The 21906-nt window shown below is 39.9% G+C and overlaps 1 protein-coding gene across 1 annotated transcript in view; it reads right to left on the reverse strand.

The window, feature by feature from the left end:
• RRAGD (Ras related GTP binding D) overlaps window positions 1-21906 on the reverse strand; it is a 59369-nt gene that overhangs the window by 16796 nt on the left and 20667 nt on the right. The window contains exons 5-6 of the mRNA XM_075202774.1: window positions 17579-17721; window positions 5442-5584 (exon numbers count right to left, since the gene is read on the reverse strand). Of these exons, the coding sequence (XP_075058875.1) occupies window positions 5442-5584; window positions 17579-17721 (286 nt within the window). The remainder of the gene's footprint in view (window positions 1-5441; window positions 5585-17578; window positions 17722-21906) is intronic.

The raw sequence follows: 21906 nt of genomic DNA on the forward strand, positions 1-21906 counted from the left end.
AACCCATATTAACTTACTAAGTTTGGCTTCCATGTGTACAGGTATGTGAGAGGAGTGTATTGTTCAGATGCTCTGAAAATGGTACAGACATCAGGGCTAGTGATCCTAGTGCTTGCATTCCTCAATTGTTCAGACGAGCCGTAGTGGAAACCGCAGGTTACAGAAAAAAGCGGGAAAATCATGCTTAAAGAATTTTCGGACATTTGAGGAAGCAAATAAAGAAAGTATAAAATAAGTGAAATATAACTAAAACAGTATATTGTAATTAGAGCGAACACTGGAGAGCAGTGTAAAAACACTTTGCAAATCAGCTACGAACTTGAACGCAGTACACCCGATGCTTCAGTGATCATACTAATTAATGAAAGAGGGTTTTTTTTAACATAAAAATTCAAGCTGCACTACAACTTAGTAAAAGTCGGTAGTGCAGCCCCCTCTCCTGTAACTGGAGCCTCATGAGCTGCTACATGCAGCCGCTTTTCTGCGGCTATTCAGTGCCTCTTACAGCCCTGGCCTAAAACCAAATAGCAGGGGTGGTGGAGCAGGTTGGACCAATCACAAGCAGCAATTAAGAGACGTGATAGTGCAGCATTTATAGGAGGTACCAGCAGTGACTTGGGCCCTATACGTCTATATCTTTCAATACTGCAGCGAGGAAACCTGGACAAAAATGATCCATGCCCTTATCCACCCAGAGAGGCACTTGATCTTCCCAATCATGCCTTTTATCCACCAGCAATCATTACATTTCACATAGGTCAAGCACCCAAATCTGCCCCCTTTGGCTAACTGTATACTTACTAACTTTTTGTATTTGGCGCCCGGGATATCCCGGAGGGGAGGTTGGGTGTGAGGAAGGGGGATGGGGAAATATGGCAGCCTCAATGACAAAATTAGCTGTGAATGGCGTCATTTTGACCCTGCCCCCACGACGCAATGACGCAAAAGTGTCATTTTCATGCGGGGATGGGGCCAAAATGGAGGCACCCATCATACCCACTTCCTAGATGCAGGAGAATCGCCTGCTCTTTCGGGAGTCCAGGAGACCTACCCGGAATTCGGGAGTCTCCCGGCCATTATGGGAGAGTGGGCAAATTGGATGTCTGAACTAATTGCAGTGTAGCATTTTATTATCTATACATGCATCTAAATTAGTTTTTATATTACTTGCATGAGGAATTCTGTGAATAGGAACAATGTTTATTTTAATAAATGATATGGCAGCCCTATGTACAAGACTCGGTTGTGCATTGTGGTCCATGTATTGTTCTGGTTTTTGCAGTGCACATGTGTTTTTATAAAGTTACTTTTGTTCCTAAGGTGGACAGTGGACACGGTACACAGAAGATCCCTGGTGTGACAGTTCTCCAGCTCTGTGTAATAAATACCGCAAGTTGGCTGTATGAACGTTGTTTTATACAAAGGTGCTTTTGACATGACAATCTTTTCCACACCAGTTGGGCAAGAGCATAATATCATTGCCATGTGCTGATGTTAATGTTCACATTTTTGGATTTAGATTAAATTTTGGCCTATCACACTTCAAACTTGTCTACATGTGGAAACACTCTACATGGCTGAGCTGAAATATTCTGTGCTACTCTTAACACGTTAATTCTCTGACTGGTTACTGGTTATCCTAACCCGGCCTACTTCATTTCCTGCTCATCACTGTGCACCTAGTTTTCAAGAATGAATGTATCAGGTATTATTGCCCTAATCAGACACATCTAAGATTACTTTAACTTAACCACACCATAATGGTGATCAATTCAGTCCTAATGGGAACAACATTTTAGTTCCTCCTTGGAATACAGAGCTATATAAAACTTAGCAGCGTCTGTAGACCAGATTAAATAAACACTGTTTAAACTGTTGTATAAATATCCCTAGTTAACCACAGTTGCTACCTGTCAACATACTTGGTTGGAAAATAAACTAGGCCACAGTCCAACCAAATTTGATGTCAGGTCATGGAGATCAGGAATGTTGGCATGTATGCAGCTGGATCAGTAGAAATATCAACACAGATTTATCCATCTGTGCTCCATCAGGAAGATCTCATTCTTGAATAACAAATATAAGTACCGTATATACTCGAGTATAAGTCGACCCGAATATAAGCCGAGGCACCTAATTTTACCACAAAAAACTGGGAAAACGTATTGACTCGAGTATAAGCCTAGGGTGGGAAATGCAGCAGCTACTGGTAAATTTCAAAAATAAAAATATTGGGGGGTGGCATCAATGCATTAGATAAATACACAATTTTTTTATTAAATCTCTTTGTAAACTAATAAGAGACTATCAGTAAATGTTAATCTGGTGTGGAGGAGAAAGAGGGGTCATTCTTGATGAATTGTCTTGTGACCTTTGAATCTTGGCATGGCCAGATATATGTTTTTCATGGATGTTTCTTACATGTGATGAGTGTTTATAAATGTCTTGAAATTAAGTAGAAACATGGCTCAACTGGAGAACAGGTACACAAAATCTCTTTGAGAGAGAGATTGATTTTACTTACCGTACTTACTGGGATTAAACAGTTGGCATACCAAGCTGGAAATTCCGGTTACCCTGGTGTATTGAAGTCCGTTAAAAAGACACTACACAAGGAGCGATCATCAGCAGGGTGTCCCCAAAAAGAAGAAGCAGAGTTTGGCTCCTAACTCACCCCCAAGACATAAGAGCCGCCAATACAACAGTCGAGGAAAGAGAGAGAGGTCTTCAGACTATCACTTCCGCAGTGGAACGCATGTGCGTTCCACAGACAGGAAGTTCGGCATTTGGAACGCAAGTTTGCGTTCCAAATGCCGAACTTCCTGTCTGTGGAACGCACATGCTTTCCACTGTGGTAGTTAAGACCTGAGGGACCGGAGAGGTAAGTTCACTCGTGTATAAGCCGAGTGGGGCTTTTTCAGCATAAAAAATCTGCTGAAAAACTCGGCTTATACACGAGTATATACGGTATAAATACAGGGTATATAACAACTTACAGAGTTTTCCAGGACTAAATAAATATAAAACTCAACAACGCTGCCAAGATTGCTCATCAATCTAGTTTATTAAAAGCATATAAAAATACACTTAAAACACATATCCAAGATTAGGCTGTATCATAGGTACCTTTTTACATGTCAGACATCATTATCACAGTAATGCACTTATTACAAATATCTTATTTAAGGGAAACACACTCTTAATGCACCTTGTCCAATTTTATAAGCAATGTCCTTTTCAGATAATTGAATATCGGAGATTGTCCGATCTAGGTAGTGAAACCATTGTTACATGCAAACAGGGACTTGTATATTAAAATCACATATTTTTCTGGCAGTGTTGTATTGAGCACTGGGTATAAAATATATCCACACTCAGTATATCTTCAGTCGACTGTCTTGCAACCTGAATTCAGCTTTTAGGTGGTGATAATTACCAATCCAAGATTAGGGGGTAAATGTATGAACATGCGGGTTCTTCAACACCCGCGTGTTCGGCGATTAAATTTCAAGCGGCGCTGCATTGTAAAGGGAAGTTTCCCTTTACAATGCAGCGCCGCTTGAAATTTAATCGCCGAACACGCTGAACACGCGGGTGTTGAAGAACCAGCATGTTCATACATTTACCCCTAGGACAGCGATCTTTAGCTTTCACTCCAATGTCGGACATCTCCAAATCACTGCCACTGTTACAGTCACTTAAGAGCAATTTCTTCCGATTAAAAGATCCCAGTGAAAGAAAAACAGCAAATACTACAGGACACTATAGATTTTCGGACATGTTTCTCTAGCACAATGCTAGTTTCATCAGAGGGTATTTAGTCCTGGAAAGCTCTTTGTAGGTATGTATATATATATATATATATATATATATATATATATATATATATATATACCCTGTACATCATATTTGCTTTCTATTGTATTTTCTGGTGTGGGTGGTGATCAGCATGCCTGTAATTTTCTTTTTAAATATTAAATATAAACACATTTTCCCTGCTTTCTCCATGTTTTATTTCACCATCATTAATCCTAAGGGTTTTTCACCAATCCTCTATTACCAATCTAACTGACAATTTTAACCTGGGTTCCAAGCAGGCTTTATATATTTAATGTTACATCTTTATAGATTATAAGATATATAACATTTATTTTGATTTTCTTGTTTTTTAAATGTCGAAGTAAACGTATAATATAAGATGCCAATTTTAAACATCTAAGATAAGGCTAACACTGCAACTCGATCACACACTGCACTGATCAGCACAGGTAGTAAAATGGATTGCAATGTTGTATTTGGTATGATATTATTGGCTTTTGATTATGTATAATGATTATTTAGTCGCTTAGACATGAAACATGACCAAACTGACCAATCATGTATGGTCACCAGGGGACGGCTGGGAAATTTTAGCCCGGTGGGCAAGAATCGACTTTTAAAGGAGAAAAAAAATGCAGATGGCCCAGTGATCCAGCCCAAGGTAGCCCACTATGGGACCAGCCTGGGGGCCCCCCTGCCCCCCAGCCTAGCCTGCCCCTTATGGTCAGCTTAAAGGAAAACCAAACATCAAAAATGAAATGTTCATATATACAGCAACATATATAAGATACTGATACACTGTTCGGTACTTGCACTGCAGCTTTGGTAAAACAACGTTTCCTTTGTGCAAAATCAGTTTCTTTAATACACTGTCAAAGAAAATCATGTTGTGCTGTGGCATGAATGTATGCATGATGCTGCAATGTTATATAGCACAGGGAAGCTGATTATACAAGCTCTGGCTAATGAACTGACCCAGAACGGTGCTAGAAAAGCAGTAGTGCCATAAGTAATAAATAGTTTCTCTAATGGATAGGGCAGACAACATGCTGGACATATTTAACTAAATATAGACAGTTACCTGCTACTGGAGGTGTAGAGGAGATTCAGGTACCCCTCCTGCCCCATACACACACACTCTGTAAAGTGAAAACAATGGTCCCCACCACCTCACATATATGTGACACTGACATATTTTGCATGATTGTTACATCCTCTTACAAAAAAAGCATCAACTACACACAAAATTAATCAACAAATAATAATATTGCGGATTTGCATATACAGGTGTTTTGCAGTATATGGTTAAGGGAAACAAAAACAAAATATGGAAATGTATCCCAATGCCAATGACTTTTGCGAAAGTGGCAAGTGAGTAACGTGGAAATTTTTAATTTTTATATTTAACAATTTTCTCTATAATGCTCATCAACTAAAACAATATTTATTTCAATATGCCACCAAAAGAAAATGCTAAGTATTCAGATTCAAAAAAAGATGTTCTGTGGGATAGACAAAGAAATAAAAAATAAATAGCAAAATTAAGAAAATTGTTCCGATCATGAAGCAGCGCAAACCCTCCAATCATTAAGTCAGTTTGTATTTTATTAAAAAGACATTACCTTTTCTTTCAAAACTCTCTTCTCTGACAAAACAAACGAGAGCTAGGAATTTTGTCACTTCCTTTAGATACAAAACTGTTGTATTGTTTAGTTTTATGATTGCCAGCGATTCTTTATCATAAGGTGTGCCTGCACCTTTCAACCTGGTAATGCAAAATTAAACTGAAGTAAGCAATATAGCATAAACAATTAGTGCTGTAAAAATAACAATAAAATGACATGCAAATACAAAATACAAACTTTATTTGTATTCTGTGAATGAACAATTTCAATAAGTACAAAAAAAATCCACTATTTCTAGTATATCCAAAAAACACCCATCCACTTCTTGGACTCTAATGGCTTGAACATATGGGGGTATATTTACTTATATCGCGAGTTTGAAAAAGTGGAGATGTTGCCTATAGCAACCAATCAGTACACCACCGGGCAGCACGGTGGTGTAATGGTTAGCACTTCTGCCTCACAGCACTGGGGTCATGAGTTCAATTCCCGACCATGGCCTTATCTGTGTGGAGTTTGTATGTTCTCCCTGTGTTTGCGTGGGTTTCCTCCCACAATCCAAAAACATACTGGTGGGTTAATTGGCTGCTATCACAGTTGACCCTAGTCTGTGTTTCTGTCTGTCTGTGTATGTATGTTAGGGAATTTAAACTGTAAGCTCCAATGAGGCAGGGACTGATGTGAATGTGTTCTCTGTACAGCGCTGCGATGATAATAATAATGATGATGATTCAACCTGTCATTTTGTAGAATGTACTAAATAAATGATAACTAGAAACTGATTGGTTGCTATAGGCAATTTTTCAAACCCGCAGTTTCGTAAATATACCCCATGAAGTCATTTACCACCCGTAAACTGTAAGCAGTACAGTTCAATTGTGCCTACTTTTATGAATTTTCACACTCTTTCTACATTCATTTCCTCTGGCATTTTGTGGGATTCCAGAAAAAATTAGGGAATCGGGCATGCACAATTATTTATATATTTTCCAGAACAACAACAGTATGTCATCAGTATTGTATTAGGTCCTCCACTCTCTTTAATTATAACTTTCACCTTTTGCTACTAAAATACTGCTTTTTCACAATTTCTTTTACTATAGATAAACTCATGAAAGTAATGGAGCATCAGAGTTTCATTTATTTTATCCAATCAAATATATAAACTTTGTGTAATTTAATGATTTGGTGTTATTGCAGCTTTTTTTTTACGGATGCCATGTTCTTTGTGGATTGATCCATATTGGGGATTTTTTCTGTATAAACTCAAGATCAACACAACCTTTTTCAAGTCTACTTTCTGGTCCGTAAAGCTGTGTGGCATCACAAAAGAAAGGCTTGCCTCAAAATCTCCACTCCTTGAGGTCCATTTAAATATATTGTTCCATAAAATTAAATCTCATTTTATGCTTAGCCACTATTAGCAAGAAATAGCTATTTTCCCCTACCCCCTGACCATCATACTTACACAATCCGAAACATACGCTGTCTATCAATGTGAGGTCTCATCATCATCAACATTTATTTATATAGCGCCAGCAAATTCCGTAGCACTTTACAATTGGGAACAAACATTAATAAGACAATATTGGGTAATACATACAGACAGAGAGGTAAGAGAACCCTGCTCGCAAACTTACAATCTATAGGACTTATATACTTATGCACATACCACATGTATAATAAATACTGTTTTGTTATGACAAAGACATTTGTTAGAAGCCTTGTTGTTTGGCTATGTAAATGACCCTCATGAAGTACTTGCAACAGGCAAACTGCACTTGCTTCTTCTACTTGTCAGTTATTGGATTCAGGATCAATTTTATAGTGGAAAACATAAAGAGCTGTATATAATGCTTGTTTTTAATGACTACCAAAGTTTGCATATTTTGTAAACTTTCTGGACACAAACTCTTCTTCAGGCTTCCAGAAAGCCTACTGTTTCTCAGGCTGGCCATCAACACGTATGTCACAGGGTCAAATGCAGGATTTCTAGAGGGGGGTTTCTAAATGCTAGATTGCGGAACAAATCTAAAAAAAAAGAAAACACTTGGGAGCGTGGCATGAGAGACATTTAAGCTGGACCTACTCTCTCTGAGGTTCAGGTTGAACTGTGATCTGAGTTTTCTCCACTTGAATCAATCTCACTTGTACAGAGAGTCTTGCTGACGTAACCGGGATCACCGACGTCTGAGTATTCATTGCGGATTCCTCCGTTTTATTGACATATCCCACAGGGAACCTAGGAACTGGTTGGGGTAACTGTGACTCCCTTATTAAAGTAATTCTATCGTTTTCAAATAAGCATTGCATAGGCGATTGTATTGTGTTTCCAACACACAAAATGATTTATTTTAGCAGATGTAAATAGTTAGCAATTCAATACATTATTATATTAAGATACAGTACAGTACAGCCAATACCAAAAGACACATACATACCGCTGCGCTAACCACGGGCACCAGTGGACAGTAGTTCACCCTTGAATACTGTGATCAGAGTAGACTGAGGTTAGTGGGGGTGCAGCTATGATTATATATACAGTCAGTGTTACAGAGTGAACAATAGAGATGACGTGGCTTGCTTCTATAGGTCCAAACTTCAGATGGGTCCAGGGTAAACAGGTCATAGGCTGGTTCAATCTAAGGAATCCAAAGGTGGGGGTCATCTCTCCAGGGGATGAGCTCTGTTCTTCCCGCCTGACTCTCCAGTTACAATTAGTCTATTAGCATTTTATGGTCAGTATCATATTAAAGGTTTATTCCCTAACATCAATAACTAGAGTATGCAATGTGTGATCTCTTCGCCGAATGAACCGGACAGCTGCTGGTGAAAAGGGGTTTAATATATGATATATGATACTAGACATGACACCTTTCTTATAACCTGAACCTTAAATAACACTGAAGTGTACATATAATCATATTATATAAACTAATAATAAACTAAATACTAGCTGTTCATAAATTACAGTGTAACGGAACCAATATGAATATGAATTATATAAATAACTAAATGTTGTAATGCGAGTGCGTACGTGCGTATTTTACCTTGCGATCGCCGTATGCCTTGTGTAGCGTGGCATACTGAGTGCAGTCGACCAATAAAACAATATTAACCAATATACTTTCGTTCATCCAATTATACGACTTTGACACCCTTTTGCTTCCCACCTGGAACCAGCAGAACATAGCCAAACTAGTATCCGACAGTCTGCTCTCATTGAAGGTGGTGTTTTCTATCCAGAGCTACTCCGGGGTGCACCACCAGAGCCCAGTAGCTGTGTAAGGCTCCATACGGAAGCCTTTGGACATTCCCCTCCTTGCAGCTGTTAACCTGCAGGATTCACTGCCACTGTTACATCGACTCTGCCTGCCTGTGGCACTAAGCACCCGGATGATTTGCCGCCACAGCTGCAGTATTCCCTGACTGGACCTGGCAACAGAAGTTACCAGTGTAGGCTGCAATCGTGCCGTTCTTTTTCACTTGCAGAGGTGTGCGCAGTGTTGTTGGCAGAGGAGTTATTTGTGGAGTTAACATCTCGTCTAGTGCTTCCTGAAGGAATCCATTTCTGAACGCCAGGCCCTGGGGTTTTCTCCAGGTACTCTCTGTTGCCGACAGTCCTGGTATAGTGCTGAGAGGCACCTCTACCTCCTCCGCCTGACGAAGCACTGAAATGAGAACTCTACTCATAAGTGATTCTACGCCCAGTCTCTCAACAAATTTTTGGAGACTGGACTCAACCTTTACTCAAAGGCGTATCCCTTGCAGATGCCAATAATTACATTTCTTTTTGTGTAAAGGAATGACATCCCCATCTGAAAAGTGCAACAAAATCGAAAACAGGGCCAGGCTGAACAACATTCACCTTAAAAATATCTGAGTCAGTTGACACCCAGGCCCTCCCTATCACAAAAGTTTAATCAAACCCATATTACCAGAGGCTTTTGAGGATGACCTCCTCACATATCTCTTCATCCTAAATCTGCCATAGCCGTCTTGGGGTAATACTCTGTATGCACTTTTACCATATTAAAGAAAGATCATGTTTTGGTGTGGAACCTTCACTTTGTCACATATAGCAACATTGCTGACCTAACACCAGTCATGATTCAAAAAAGACAAGATGTCACCACAGCACTCAAACAACACAGATACAGGTACTGGTGGTGCTTCCCATTCAAGCTCCAAGTTTTCATAGGATCAAGGGCTCTGTTCACTAAAAATCATGAGGAAGGCGTTATAATCTTGGAGAAGCTCAATATTGGGAATACTCCTTCCTCACCAGCTTACACTACTCCTCCTGGCTCTCAGAGGCATCCCCCTTCTCTGGAAGGGGAGAAAGCATGAAAAGTTGACATAGCACAGCTCTTAAGTCTTGTACTACCAGGGACTTCACATATATCAACTGCCTCCTAGTCCCTATCCCGTCTGAGATGTTTTTTGTTGTGTGCAGACTCTGACTTCAAATGGACACTGTTGCAGCCCAGCCACCACAGCTACCTGTTATTGTACACATATACATTTTAAAAGGATTTCGCAATATATTTAATTCTCTGTTGATGTGTATTGGAATTTTCTACAAGTTGTAACATGGATTTTGACACTCTGGCTCTTAATTGAGCCTACTCCCTTTGAAAGCCTCTCCCTTCCCGTTCCCCATTTTGTGCCCGCTGTCCCCGCTTTTTTGTGCCATAAGGCACTTTCACCCTTCCTCTTGCCAAGCTGCCATACTATGACTAATCCATAATTCCACCAGACTTCAGGACATCTAGGCCTCCTTTCTCTTAGCTATATCCCCCTTAAAGTCCCCTGTCCCTTAACTCCCTTCACCATGTGGATAGTTCCCCTGTTCGCCTTTGAGCTTGGCTCCCATCTGCCTCTCACCATGATGCAGAAGAGTTCCTTGCCTACCTCTACCATTTTCCTACCAAATTTGCTGGTGTTCTAGCTCCTAAACTTACCCCCCTCTTCAACTAGATTATAGATGGTGAGACCTTTGACTGCTACAATTTGAGCCAGGATCTTGTTTACTCCTAAAGAAGAAAAATATCCCTCCATTTGTGGTAGCAATCCTCCCATTTCTTTCCTGAATGTGAACATGTGGAGATTTTTGTAAAGTCCTAACAAGCTCAAACTGGTCCTTCCATCTCTGATAGAGTTTTGTTCTTGGCCACCAACGCCTGGGCAATACCAAACAGATCATTGATGAAATCCACCATCTGCATGAGTGTAGGTTGCCAATCCTATTCCTATCCCTAGATGCAGAGAAGGTCTTTGACTGCATTGGCTGGCCCTTCTTGAAGCCCTTCCCTCTTATGGGTTTCTGGCCAAGTTCCTCACGGTGTGTCTGCTCTCTATAATAATCCCAAAACGTCAGTCCTGGTGAATGGGTGCACTTACCCTTCTTTTCTATTAGTAATGCCACCAAAGTTACCCGTTTATCTCTGCTTATTTTCGCTTTGTCCAAATGATTAGGGATGTGCACCGGCGACTTTTGAGGTCTCGTGTTTTGTGTTTTGGATCCGGATTTTCTCGATGTTTTGGGTTCGGATTTGTTTCGCAAAACACCTGCCGAAAGGTTTTGGTTCGGATTTAAGGTTTTGGATTCGGATTTTTTTTTTAAAAAAGCATAAAAAGTTAAAAAATCAAGTTTTTGGGCTTATTTTCACTCCTACGCTATTATTGACCTCAATAACATTCAATAACAGGCATTTCCACTAATTTACCGTGTATTCTGAACACCTCACAATATAGTTATTAGTCCAAAACGTTGCAACGAGGTATCTTTCTGGACTGCGTAGTGGAGTGGTCCCCACAATATAATAAGAAAACCATCAACTGGTCTTAATCACACCAAAACATGTACCTGGACTGCGTAGAGGAGTGGGTCACCACAATATAAATTAAAAACCCTGAACTTGTATGATTCGCACCAATAATGTACCTGGACTGCGTAGAGGAGTGGGTCACCACAATATATATAATAAGAAAACCATCAACTGGTATGAATCGCACCAAATAATGTGCCTGGACTGCGTAGAGGAGTGGGTCACCACAATATAAATTAAAAACCCTGAACTTGTATGATTCGCACCAATAATGTACCTGGACTGCGTAGAGGAGTGGGTCACCACAATATATATAATAAGAAAACCATCAACTGGTATGAATCGCACCGAATAATGTACCTGGACTGCGTTGAGGAGTGGGTCACCACAATATAAATTAAAAACCCTGAACTTGTATGATTCGCACCAATAATGTACCTGGACTGCGTAGAGGAGTGGGTCACCACAATATATATAATAAGAAAACCATCAACTGGTATGAATCGCACCGAATAATGTACCTGGACTGCGTAGAGGAGTGGGTCACCACAATATAAATTAAAAACCCTGAACTTGTATGATTTGCACCAATAATGTACCTGGACTGCGTAGAGGAGTGGGTCACCACAATATATATAATAAGAAAACCATCAACTGGTATGAATCGCACCGAATAATGTACCTGGACTGCGTAGAGGAGTGGGTCACCACAATATAAATTAAAAACCCTGAACTTGTATGATTCGCACCGAATAATGTACCTGGACTGCGTAGAGGAGTGGGTCACCACAATATAAATTAAAAACCCTGAACTTGTATGATTCGCACCAATAATGTACCTGGACTGCGTAGAGGAGTGGGTCACCACAATATAAATTAAAAACAGTAAACTTGTATGATTCGCACCAATAATGTACCTGGACTGCGTAGAGGAGTGGGTCACCACAATATATATAATAAGAAAACCATCAACTGGTATGAATCGCACCGAATAATGTACCTGGACTGCGTAGAGGAGTGGGTCACCACAATATAAATTAAAAACCCTGAACTTGTATGATTCGCACCAATAATGTACCTGCACTGCGTAGAGGAGTGGGTCACCACAATATTATTAAAAAACCCTACACGAGTCTGAATTCCACCCAAAAAGTTTATGGACTGCGTAGTGTAGTGTTCCCCACAATATTATTTAAAAATTTTGCAGCAACAGTCAATGTTGTTTAATATCTGATACACCTCTATCTGGACTGCATAGTGGAGTGGCCCCGGTACCCAATTTGGTACCGGGGCCACAATACCTCCTCCAACCATGGTACAGACCATTCGTCATTGAGATCCCATCAAGTATGTTTAAGACAGACAAGGTCGAAGTGTTATTGGTTGACTTTGTAAACCAAAAAACTGTCCCTGTTGCACATAGTCGTGCAATGAAGACTGACTTTTTCATTTAAAGGCACCATCTTTCAAGTGTAGTGTTTGTAAGACATATTATACTTTTGGTAAAATTTGTTTTACCAAATTACTACTAATAGAATTAAAGTATTAAATAGAAGCGGCAGTTCCTCTTTATGGCAATTAGTAATAGAATTAAAGTATTAAATAGAGTGGTATAGAGTGGTAGTGTGGTATAGAGTGGTCCTCACAATATAATAATAAAACCCTCAACTGGTCAGAATTCCACCAAACAAGTATCTGGACTGCGTAGTGGGGTGGCCCCGGTACCCAATTTGATACCGGGGCCACAATAAAATAAATACACCCTCAACTGGTCTGAATTCCACCAAACAAGTATCTGGACTGCGTAGTGGGGTGGCCCCGGTACCCAATTTGATACCGGGGCCACAATAAAATAAATACACCCTCAACTGGTCTGAGTTCCCCCAAACAAGTATCTGGACTGCGTAGTGGGGTGGCCCCGGTACCCAATTTGATACCGGGGCCACAATAAAATAAATACACCCTCAACTGGTCTGAATTCCACCAAGCAAGTATCTGGACTGCGTAGTGGGGTGGCCCTGGTACCCAATTTGATACCGGGGCCACAATACCTCCTCCAAGTTTCAAGTGTAGTGTTTATAACATCTTAACACTACACTAATTCTAGCATGTCAAAACCTCTTGTTTTAAATAATGACAGGGCATTTAACTTTTGATTTAATTTATTGAATTTGTTGGCATTTTCTTTTACTTTTTGAACATGGCAAACGACCTTTGAATGGTCACATAATACCAAAAAAAAAGTTGCAAGATGGAATTGTCCTTGGGCCCTCCCACCCACCCTTATGTTGTTGAAATAGGACATGCACACTTTAACAAACCAATCATTTCACCGACAGGGCCTACCAAACAACTGTGGCTGAAATGATTGGTTTGTTTGGGCCCCCACACCAATAAAACAATTAATCTCTCCCTGTACAAACTAAACAGGCTCTACTGAGGAAAGATGTCGTCCTCATCCTCAACCTCTGATTCCTCTCCCCCGACAGTGTGTACTTCCTCCTCCTCACACATTATCAATTCGTCCCCGCTGGACTCCACAACCACAGGTCCCTCTGTACTGTCTGGAGGGCAGTGCTGTACTTCATTGAGGAATTGATTATTCATTTTTAGAAACATCATTTTTTCAACGTTGTGAGGAAGCAACCTCCTTCGCCGCTCACTGTCCAGGTTCCCCGCTGCACTAAAAACTCTTTCCGAGTACACACTGGAGGGGGGACAACTCAGTTAAAACATAGAGCCAGTTTGTACAGGGGCTTCCAAACTGCCTTTTGGAGTTCTACCACGTCATTACCTCTAGTTAATTTAGATTGCAAGGCTTGTAAATATAAATACTTTGAAGATAAAAAAAACAGGCTGCACAGACTGTGGAGCTAGAAAGTTAAATTAAATGGACCACGTTACTTTGGTGGCTATCTATGCCCCCCCGCCCTACACTTGTAGTTGAATATAAATAAAGCAGCCTGCATAGACTGTAGAACTAGAAATTCAAATATACAAAGAAATGGACAAAGGCAGTTTGGTATCTGTCTGCATCAGATCCCCTCTCCACTAGGAGTAAAACAGAAAACTTTTCAGCCGTTATATAATCTAGAATATAAATAGAAATTGAGAAAGGCAATTTGGTATCTGTCTGCATCATAATCATCAACATCCTCCTCAGCGCCAGCTACATCAATATCCTCCTCCCGGTGCACAACATTCACACCTTCATTAGCCAAATCTGTAACTGGACTGTGGGTGATCCTTCCAGTATATGCAGAGGGCGTGCTGCAAATGCTGGATGGAGTCACCTCTTCCCGTACAGTGATGGGAAGGTCAGGGTTCACAACCAACAACACCCTTGGACTCGACTTGGGGATTTGTGATGTCATCTGTTTAGAAGGCAGAGTTCTTTGCTGTTTTGTTGTTGTTGCTGACAGCATAATTCTCTTAAATTTTTTGTAGGGGGGGGGAGGAGGGCTTAGATCCTTGGGTGAAGCTGGACCACTAGTCATGAACACGGGCCAGGGCCTAAGCCGTTCCTTGCCACTACGTGTCGTAAATGGCATATTGCCAACTTTACGTTTCTCCTCAGATGATTTTAAGTTTCTCTTTTTGCTATTTTTGGAGAACTTGGGCTTTTTGGATTTTACATGCCCTGAACTAGGAGATTGGGCATCGGGCTTGCCAGACGACGTTGATGGCATTTCATCGTCTATGTCATGACTAGTGGCAGCAGCTCCAGCATTAGGAGGAAGTGGGTCTTGATCTTTCCCTACTTTATCCTCCAAATTTTGGTTTTCCATTATATGTAGCACAAGAGAGCGTACCCCTAAGCCACACACACTCGGCAAAGCCTTTAAAAATTATATGCGGCACAGGAGAGTAGCACTGGACTTATATTGCTGAATCAGTGAACTTTGTAATAGCAGTACCACTGGACTTATACTGGTGAATCAGTGAACTTTGTAATAGCAGTACCACTGGACTTATACACTGCTGAATCAGTGAACTTTGTAATAGCAGTACCACTGGACTTATACACTGCTGAATCAGTGAACTTTGTAATAGCAGTACCACTGGACTTTTACTGCTGAATGTGTGAACTTGGTAATATTGCAGTACCAATGGGCTTATATACTGCTGGATTGGTTTTGCAAATTTGGTTATAATTATTTTTTTTTTAATTTTTTATTTTAATTTTTTTTATAACTTTTTTTTTATTGTTTAAAAAATTGAGAATAATGTGGAAATAACTATGCCCTTAGAAGCACAGAGCACAGGACACAGCACCACTGGACTGAACAGGACACAGCACAGGACCCAGCAGCACTACTGAACTCAGCAGGACAGAGCACAGGACACAGCACCACTGGACTGGTACTGCAGAATGTGTGAACTTTGTAATATTGCAGAACCACTGGACTTTTACTGCTGAATGTGTGAACTTGGTAATATTGCAGTACCAATGGGCTTATACTGCAGGATTGGTTGTGCAAATTTTGTTGTAATTTAAAAAAAAATTAATTAGTTTTTTGTATTTTTTTTAAATAACTTTTTTTTATTTTTTTAAACACTTGGGAATATTGGGGAAATAACTATGCCCTTAGAAGCACAGAGCACAGGACACAGCACCACTGGACTGAGCACAGAACAGCACAGCACAGCACAGAACTTAACTAAACAGCACAGAACTTAACTGAACAGCACGAGATATAGAAGGACAGAGGACCACCTAACACACCCTCCCTCTACCCTGATCAATGCCCGAGTGAAGATGGCGGCGACTAGCGGGGAATTTATAGGATCCGAGTATCGCGAGATCCGACAACGGGATTATGAGTCAGAGCCTCAGTTTCAGATTTGAATTTGGCGCCAATACCCGGATCTGTCTCGGATCTGACTCGGATCGGCAACGTTCGGGTGGGCTCGGATTTCATAAATCCGAGTGCGCTCATCTCTACAAATGATACGGCTTAAACCAGATGCACTCACACCTGCCTGCTGCCATTCCTGAGCAAGCTGTGCACTGGTGGTAGTGGGCTCATCCACAATTTTGCCTAAGAACACAGCCATGAATAAAGAATGGTACCAAAACATCCTCTAAGAGCAACTTCTCCCAACCATCCAAGAACACTTTGGTGACAAACAATGCCTTTTCCAGCATGATGGAGCACCTTGCCATAAGGCAAAAGTGATAACTAAGTGGCTCGGGGAACAAAACATTGAAATTTTGGGTCCATGGCCAGTAGACTCCCAAGACCTTAATCCCATTGAGAACTTGTGATAAATCCTCAAGAGGCGGGTGGACAAACAAAAAGCCACAAATTCCTACAAACTCCAAGCACTGATTAGGCAAGAATGGGCGGCCATCAGTCAGTATGTGGCCCAGAAGTTGACTGACAGCATGCCAGGGTGAATTGCAGAAGTTTTAAAAAGAAGGGTCAACACTGCAAATATTGACTCTTTGCATAAACATAATGTAATTGCCAATAAAAGCCTTTGACACTTATGAACTGCATGTAATTTTACTTCAGTATACCATAGCAACATCTGACAAAAAGGTCTAAAAACCCTGAAGCAGCAAACTTTGTGAAAACCAATATTTGTGTCATTCTCAAAACTTTTGGCCATGAGTGTACATTAAAAAGCACTGGTGATCTTGCCTGGGCAATGGAAAACAAAACAAGTTATGGCAACGTTGCTTACACTGTTTAATGGCCATGGGGTTACAAGGCATGCACATTTTTTACACGCTACTCACTCTTTAATTTAAAAAAAAACAAACATAAAACCAAAAATCTTTTCTGTCATTTGATGTATTTCAAGCATTAACTATGCTTTTCTAACTCAACAATTCCATGTCTTTACAGATTTATCTTGATCTGCTGTAGCCCAAAAGGAGATTTAAAAAAGCAAAACAGAAACCCCTCCGCCCACACTTGAACACTGACTCCGACTGCCATTAAATGAACAAAACTGGCAGTACCCTAAACATCCCTTCTCTAGCCAACCAATCAGAAGTAAAGAGATTTTTTTTTCATACAGGGAATCAGCAGTATCTATTTACCGTCATCCAGTGTTGAAGTTAATTTTATGAATGAAATGGGTATGATCCATCACAGATAAACAGCCCGATGTCCTAGTTCTACACTGCTGCCTCAAGCAGGATATTTGACTATCGGCAGTCTATATCTCCTCCACCTCACATACCACCTGCGCTATAACTATCCCTCTTCAAGTACACGTTCACACTGCATGGCATTTTTGTTATACTAACATTCTCTGTATTTAAAATAAATGATAACAAAAATGACATACCCATAGATGGAAGAGATATCAATAACTACGTCAATCATGTCACAGCACAGCTCATAGGTCTGCATGTCCACTGGAGTGCTATCTGTTGCTATGTAGATTTTACTGACCACATCAAAAAGGAATGCTTTCTCTATCCCAGAATTCTGCAACAAAGAATTTAAACAATAAAGTTAAGCAATAAAAATAGACTCTTCATACATTGAAACTACTGTATGTAAATGCTAGCACAAATGCCAACTTAAAGTGAATCCACTCCAATAACTACAAGATGACCTTTATTTTTATTGTATTATAAGATGATACAGAGTACAATGGGTGTTTTAAAATACATTAGCAGGGAACTAAGGGTGGCATTTTTAAATATTCTGTCAAAATGAAAATATTTTGCATACATATCAGTATACGAATAGCATTTTTTTAATAATATTTCAAAGTCAGTGTTAAAGTCTCTCACATTTCATAGTTCACCCAGGTTAAACACCTTCCTGGAACGCTAGTAAGTTACAGACATTTTCCATATCGCTGTGAAGACGGTGTACAATTTATCCTGCAGCACTGTATTATTTTTCATTTTAGTAGCTACATATCTGAGACGAGTGCCTCTCCATAAATATCCTTTCAGAATAGAATGCATATGTAACGGGACAGATGGTTGGCACCCCAAAAGTAGTATAAGGAAGAATTCTACAGGCCTGGTGGTATGGTAGAGAGGCCAAGGTCCCCCCAGTAGTGTTGGAATAAAACAAGGACCACAGGGCTAAAACTGCATAACCTCGTGGGTTTATTCTCTTTGCTTGTGGCATAAGGCTTTACCACAGCAGCAGATCAGTAGCGGTAGTGTAGTAGCACAATACCATCAAGAAGCAATGTTATTTAACATGTCACAAAATAAATCACATTTTAGGAATCTTGGTTCAACAATATGCAAACATAAATCAACACAATACTTTTAGTGCAATTCTACTTATCAGACAAAAATTAGCAGAGATGCAACAAGGATTAATCCAGCTTGTTCAGGTTAAATGCATTCTAAATCACTCTATGATATACAGAACCCAATGGGGTAAATTATAATCCACAGGTTTAAGCGAAGTTTCAGGTGACACATGAAGCTTATTTACTTGTACAATTTAAATTCAGTAGTCCACTTAGCAATCTGTCTAATGGAATAAGCAACTCTCTCTCAGCAACTGTAGGGTTAAACTTGCAATTCTCTCATCAGCATCCATTTTAGGCATTTTCAGTCAACTTGTAGATAACTTTAAATACAGCAGATTTAGCTGGAACAAACTCTTCCTTTAGCAAGTACTATAACACCTCTCAATAGCAAAATCACAGTCCCGGTCAGAGGTTTTAATAACACAGTTTGATGTCTCACTTAAATAACTTGACCATAGCAAAGCAAAAGCATCTACCTGTCTTCATATGAGTCCTGCTGATATCTCAAGCAGTGGCAAGTTAGGTCTTTTCCTATACTGCAAAGGTGTTTCTTTCTGAGTTGGCTGCAAACCCTCAGGACAACAATTCAGCCATAGATTCAGTGGCTCTTTATGGGAAGATCCTTCATTAGTTCAGCCAGCAGCCACACACATCATTTCTCTCTCTTGCCAGTCCATTTTTGGCTCCTCCACTTTTCCCCAAGAATCTCCCTGAATCTCCATATTTTATTGTCCACCCAAAAATGGCTGACACAATTTACGTTTAACTTCCCAAAGGCACTCTGGGGAACTATAGTTTTCTGAATGAGTGTATACAGTAATATACCTGTGATTTGCAGGGTATTACACATGCATAGGCAGTAATATCAAATAGCAGATTTGTATTATTTAATGAGGAAGGAAGGCTACTGTTTGGAATTAGTGTATACCATAGGCTGTGTATTACTGAGATGAATAATATACATGAAAAAGTGGAATGCTGGCTGCATCAGGGCCATCTTAACAACATTATGGGCCCCCGGGCAAAGCAGTGGACTGGGGCCCCTATATATCTACTATATAAAAGCCTAATGGCGTGTGTCTGTGTGTGGAAAAAAAAACAAGCTGCAGCGCCACCTGCTGGGCGAAGTTATACACTGACCTACTAAATTCTTAGTGTGTGTGTGTGTGTGGGAAAAAAAACTCAGAAAGGGCTGAAATTTGGTATACTAAGATGTTTTTAATGTGTTAATTTAATTTGTTAATTGTTAAAAGTGTTTATAAAGGTTTTAAAAATATATATATATATTTCTTGAAGGAGAAGTGACAGTTGGGAGTGGTTGGTGGTTGCCGGGGGTGACAGTGGGGAGTGGTTGGTGGTTGCCGGGGGTGACAGAGCGAGAGGAGTGTGATACTCAGGACCGCTGAGAGAGATCCCTGTGTCTGGATAGACATCTGGATAGATGTGGCGATAAAGATGAAGGATGAGGTGATGGAGAAAAATGATGAGGTGGTGACATGTGGACAAAACCACGTTAAAAAAGGGCGCTTGCGTCGGGAAGTAACGCTCTTCCCCTGAGGAGGCCTGGCCTAGCCGCAAATGCATGACAAGAACCTTTTTAACATCTTAAGTAGCTTGATTTGACTAGAATGCATGAGTATCATGCACGGGTTAACTTGTATATATATATATATATATATATATATATATATATATATATATATATATATATATATAAATACATATACATACATATATATATATATATATATATATATATATATATATATATAGATGTATAGAAATATATATATTGATATATATATATATGTATATATATATATATATATATATATAGATAGATGTAGAGAAATAAATATATAGATATATATATATAGATATATATATATAGATATATATATATAGATGTATAGAAATATATATATAGATATATAGAGATAGATAGATGTACTTGCTCAGTGACCCTTGAAGGTTTTTTTTGCAGGTTTTTTTTTTTGCAGGATTATTTATTCTAATTAAGAGCCCTGCCTATGGGGCCCCCTTGCCCGTGGGGCCCCCGGGCACCTGCCCATCATCCCCAATGGAAAAGATGGCCCTGGGCTGCATATTCCTCCCTCCTTAGGCCAGAATTGACTTTACTGCGCATGCGCTGATGTTTCATCACGCATGCACGCATAAGTCAGTTCAATGGAGCCTGTCCCTTTCACAATGAAACAAAAATTTTGTTGCAGAGAGGGATTTTCACCAATGATAGTTTAATATTTACCCATACTGGGAATCTCACAAATGATGTTCCTGTGTTGATCGTTGTCTGAGAGTTCTGCCATTTCCTGACAGTTATCAATAGAGTAAAGTATTCCAGTGTTGATGGTGGCCAATGTTAAGAGATAGTATTCCTATAGCCAAACTTGAGAGTAAGTACATAAAGCTCAAACCACACATAGCAGAGATATGATAATCAAATTAAGCAGCTAAATTTTAAGGTCTTATTAAATTGCTTTTCGTCTGTCAAAACAGACTATTTTAAAGCTAATTCAGTCATTTCAGTAATCAGCATATATACCAAACTGGGAAATGGGAACACACCTTATCAGCTGTGATACAAGTAATTGACCTTTATTAACTCACTATCAAGTGTCACTACAGAAATACCATCTCTTAACAGTGGCCACATGATATGAAAATACCTGCCAGATAATAAGATCCCTAGAACAACGTTGTGGGTCTTCACATTTAGAATCTCCCTTTCTTGTACAATGCAATATGTTTGCAGATAGTTTGTTGTCATCTATCCTGTATCAGTAGGGGCTTATTAACTTCAAGGTATTTGAAGTAATGGACAGGATACAGTAGGAGACCAGCAGGATACCGAATAGATAACAGAGTTGAGGCACCAAACTTCTTGGCACAGGATGCCAAGGTTACTGATAGTAGAGATGCAGAAGCAAGGCAAGCCAGGAAATGCTCAGAGGCTGGCAGTAGTCCAGACAGAATCTAATTAACAGAATAAAGGCATAAGGCAGACAAGGGAAAGGTCCAATAACAATGCAGGTCACAACAGAGAAGCATATAAAATATAGTAATTAACAGTGTTCAGTACACTGGGTCAGATTAAACTATCACCAGCACTGGAAGTGGGGAGAGAGAGTTTAATAAAGGGTGAGGGACCAATAGGAGAAGGACTGCAGACCAACCTCTTAATTATAATAACTAGTGTGCAGAAGTGTGCTGCTTATCAGCAATAACATTCATCTTAAAGGCCCCATGCTGGTGTTATCTAGTAGCTGGCACCACGCTGGAAGAAACAATGTCTGAGCCAGAGACACCAGTTTCAGTCATCATTAAGCAGTTGGCTAGGAACGAGGTTGCGCCTGCTGCCACTGATGATT

This window comes from Mixophyes fleayi, chromosome 3 (genome assembly GCF_038048845.1).
Source record: "Mixophyes fleayi isolate aMixFle1 chromosome 3, aMixFle1.hap1, whole genome shotgun sequence".
NCBI classification, from domain to species: Eukaryota; Metazoa; Chordata; class Amphibia; order Anura; family Limnodynastidae; genus Mixophyes; species Mixophyes fleayi.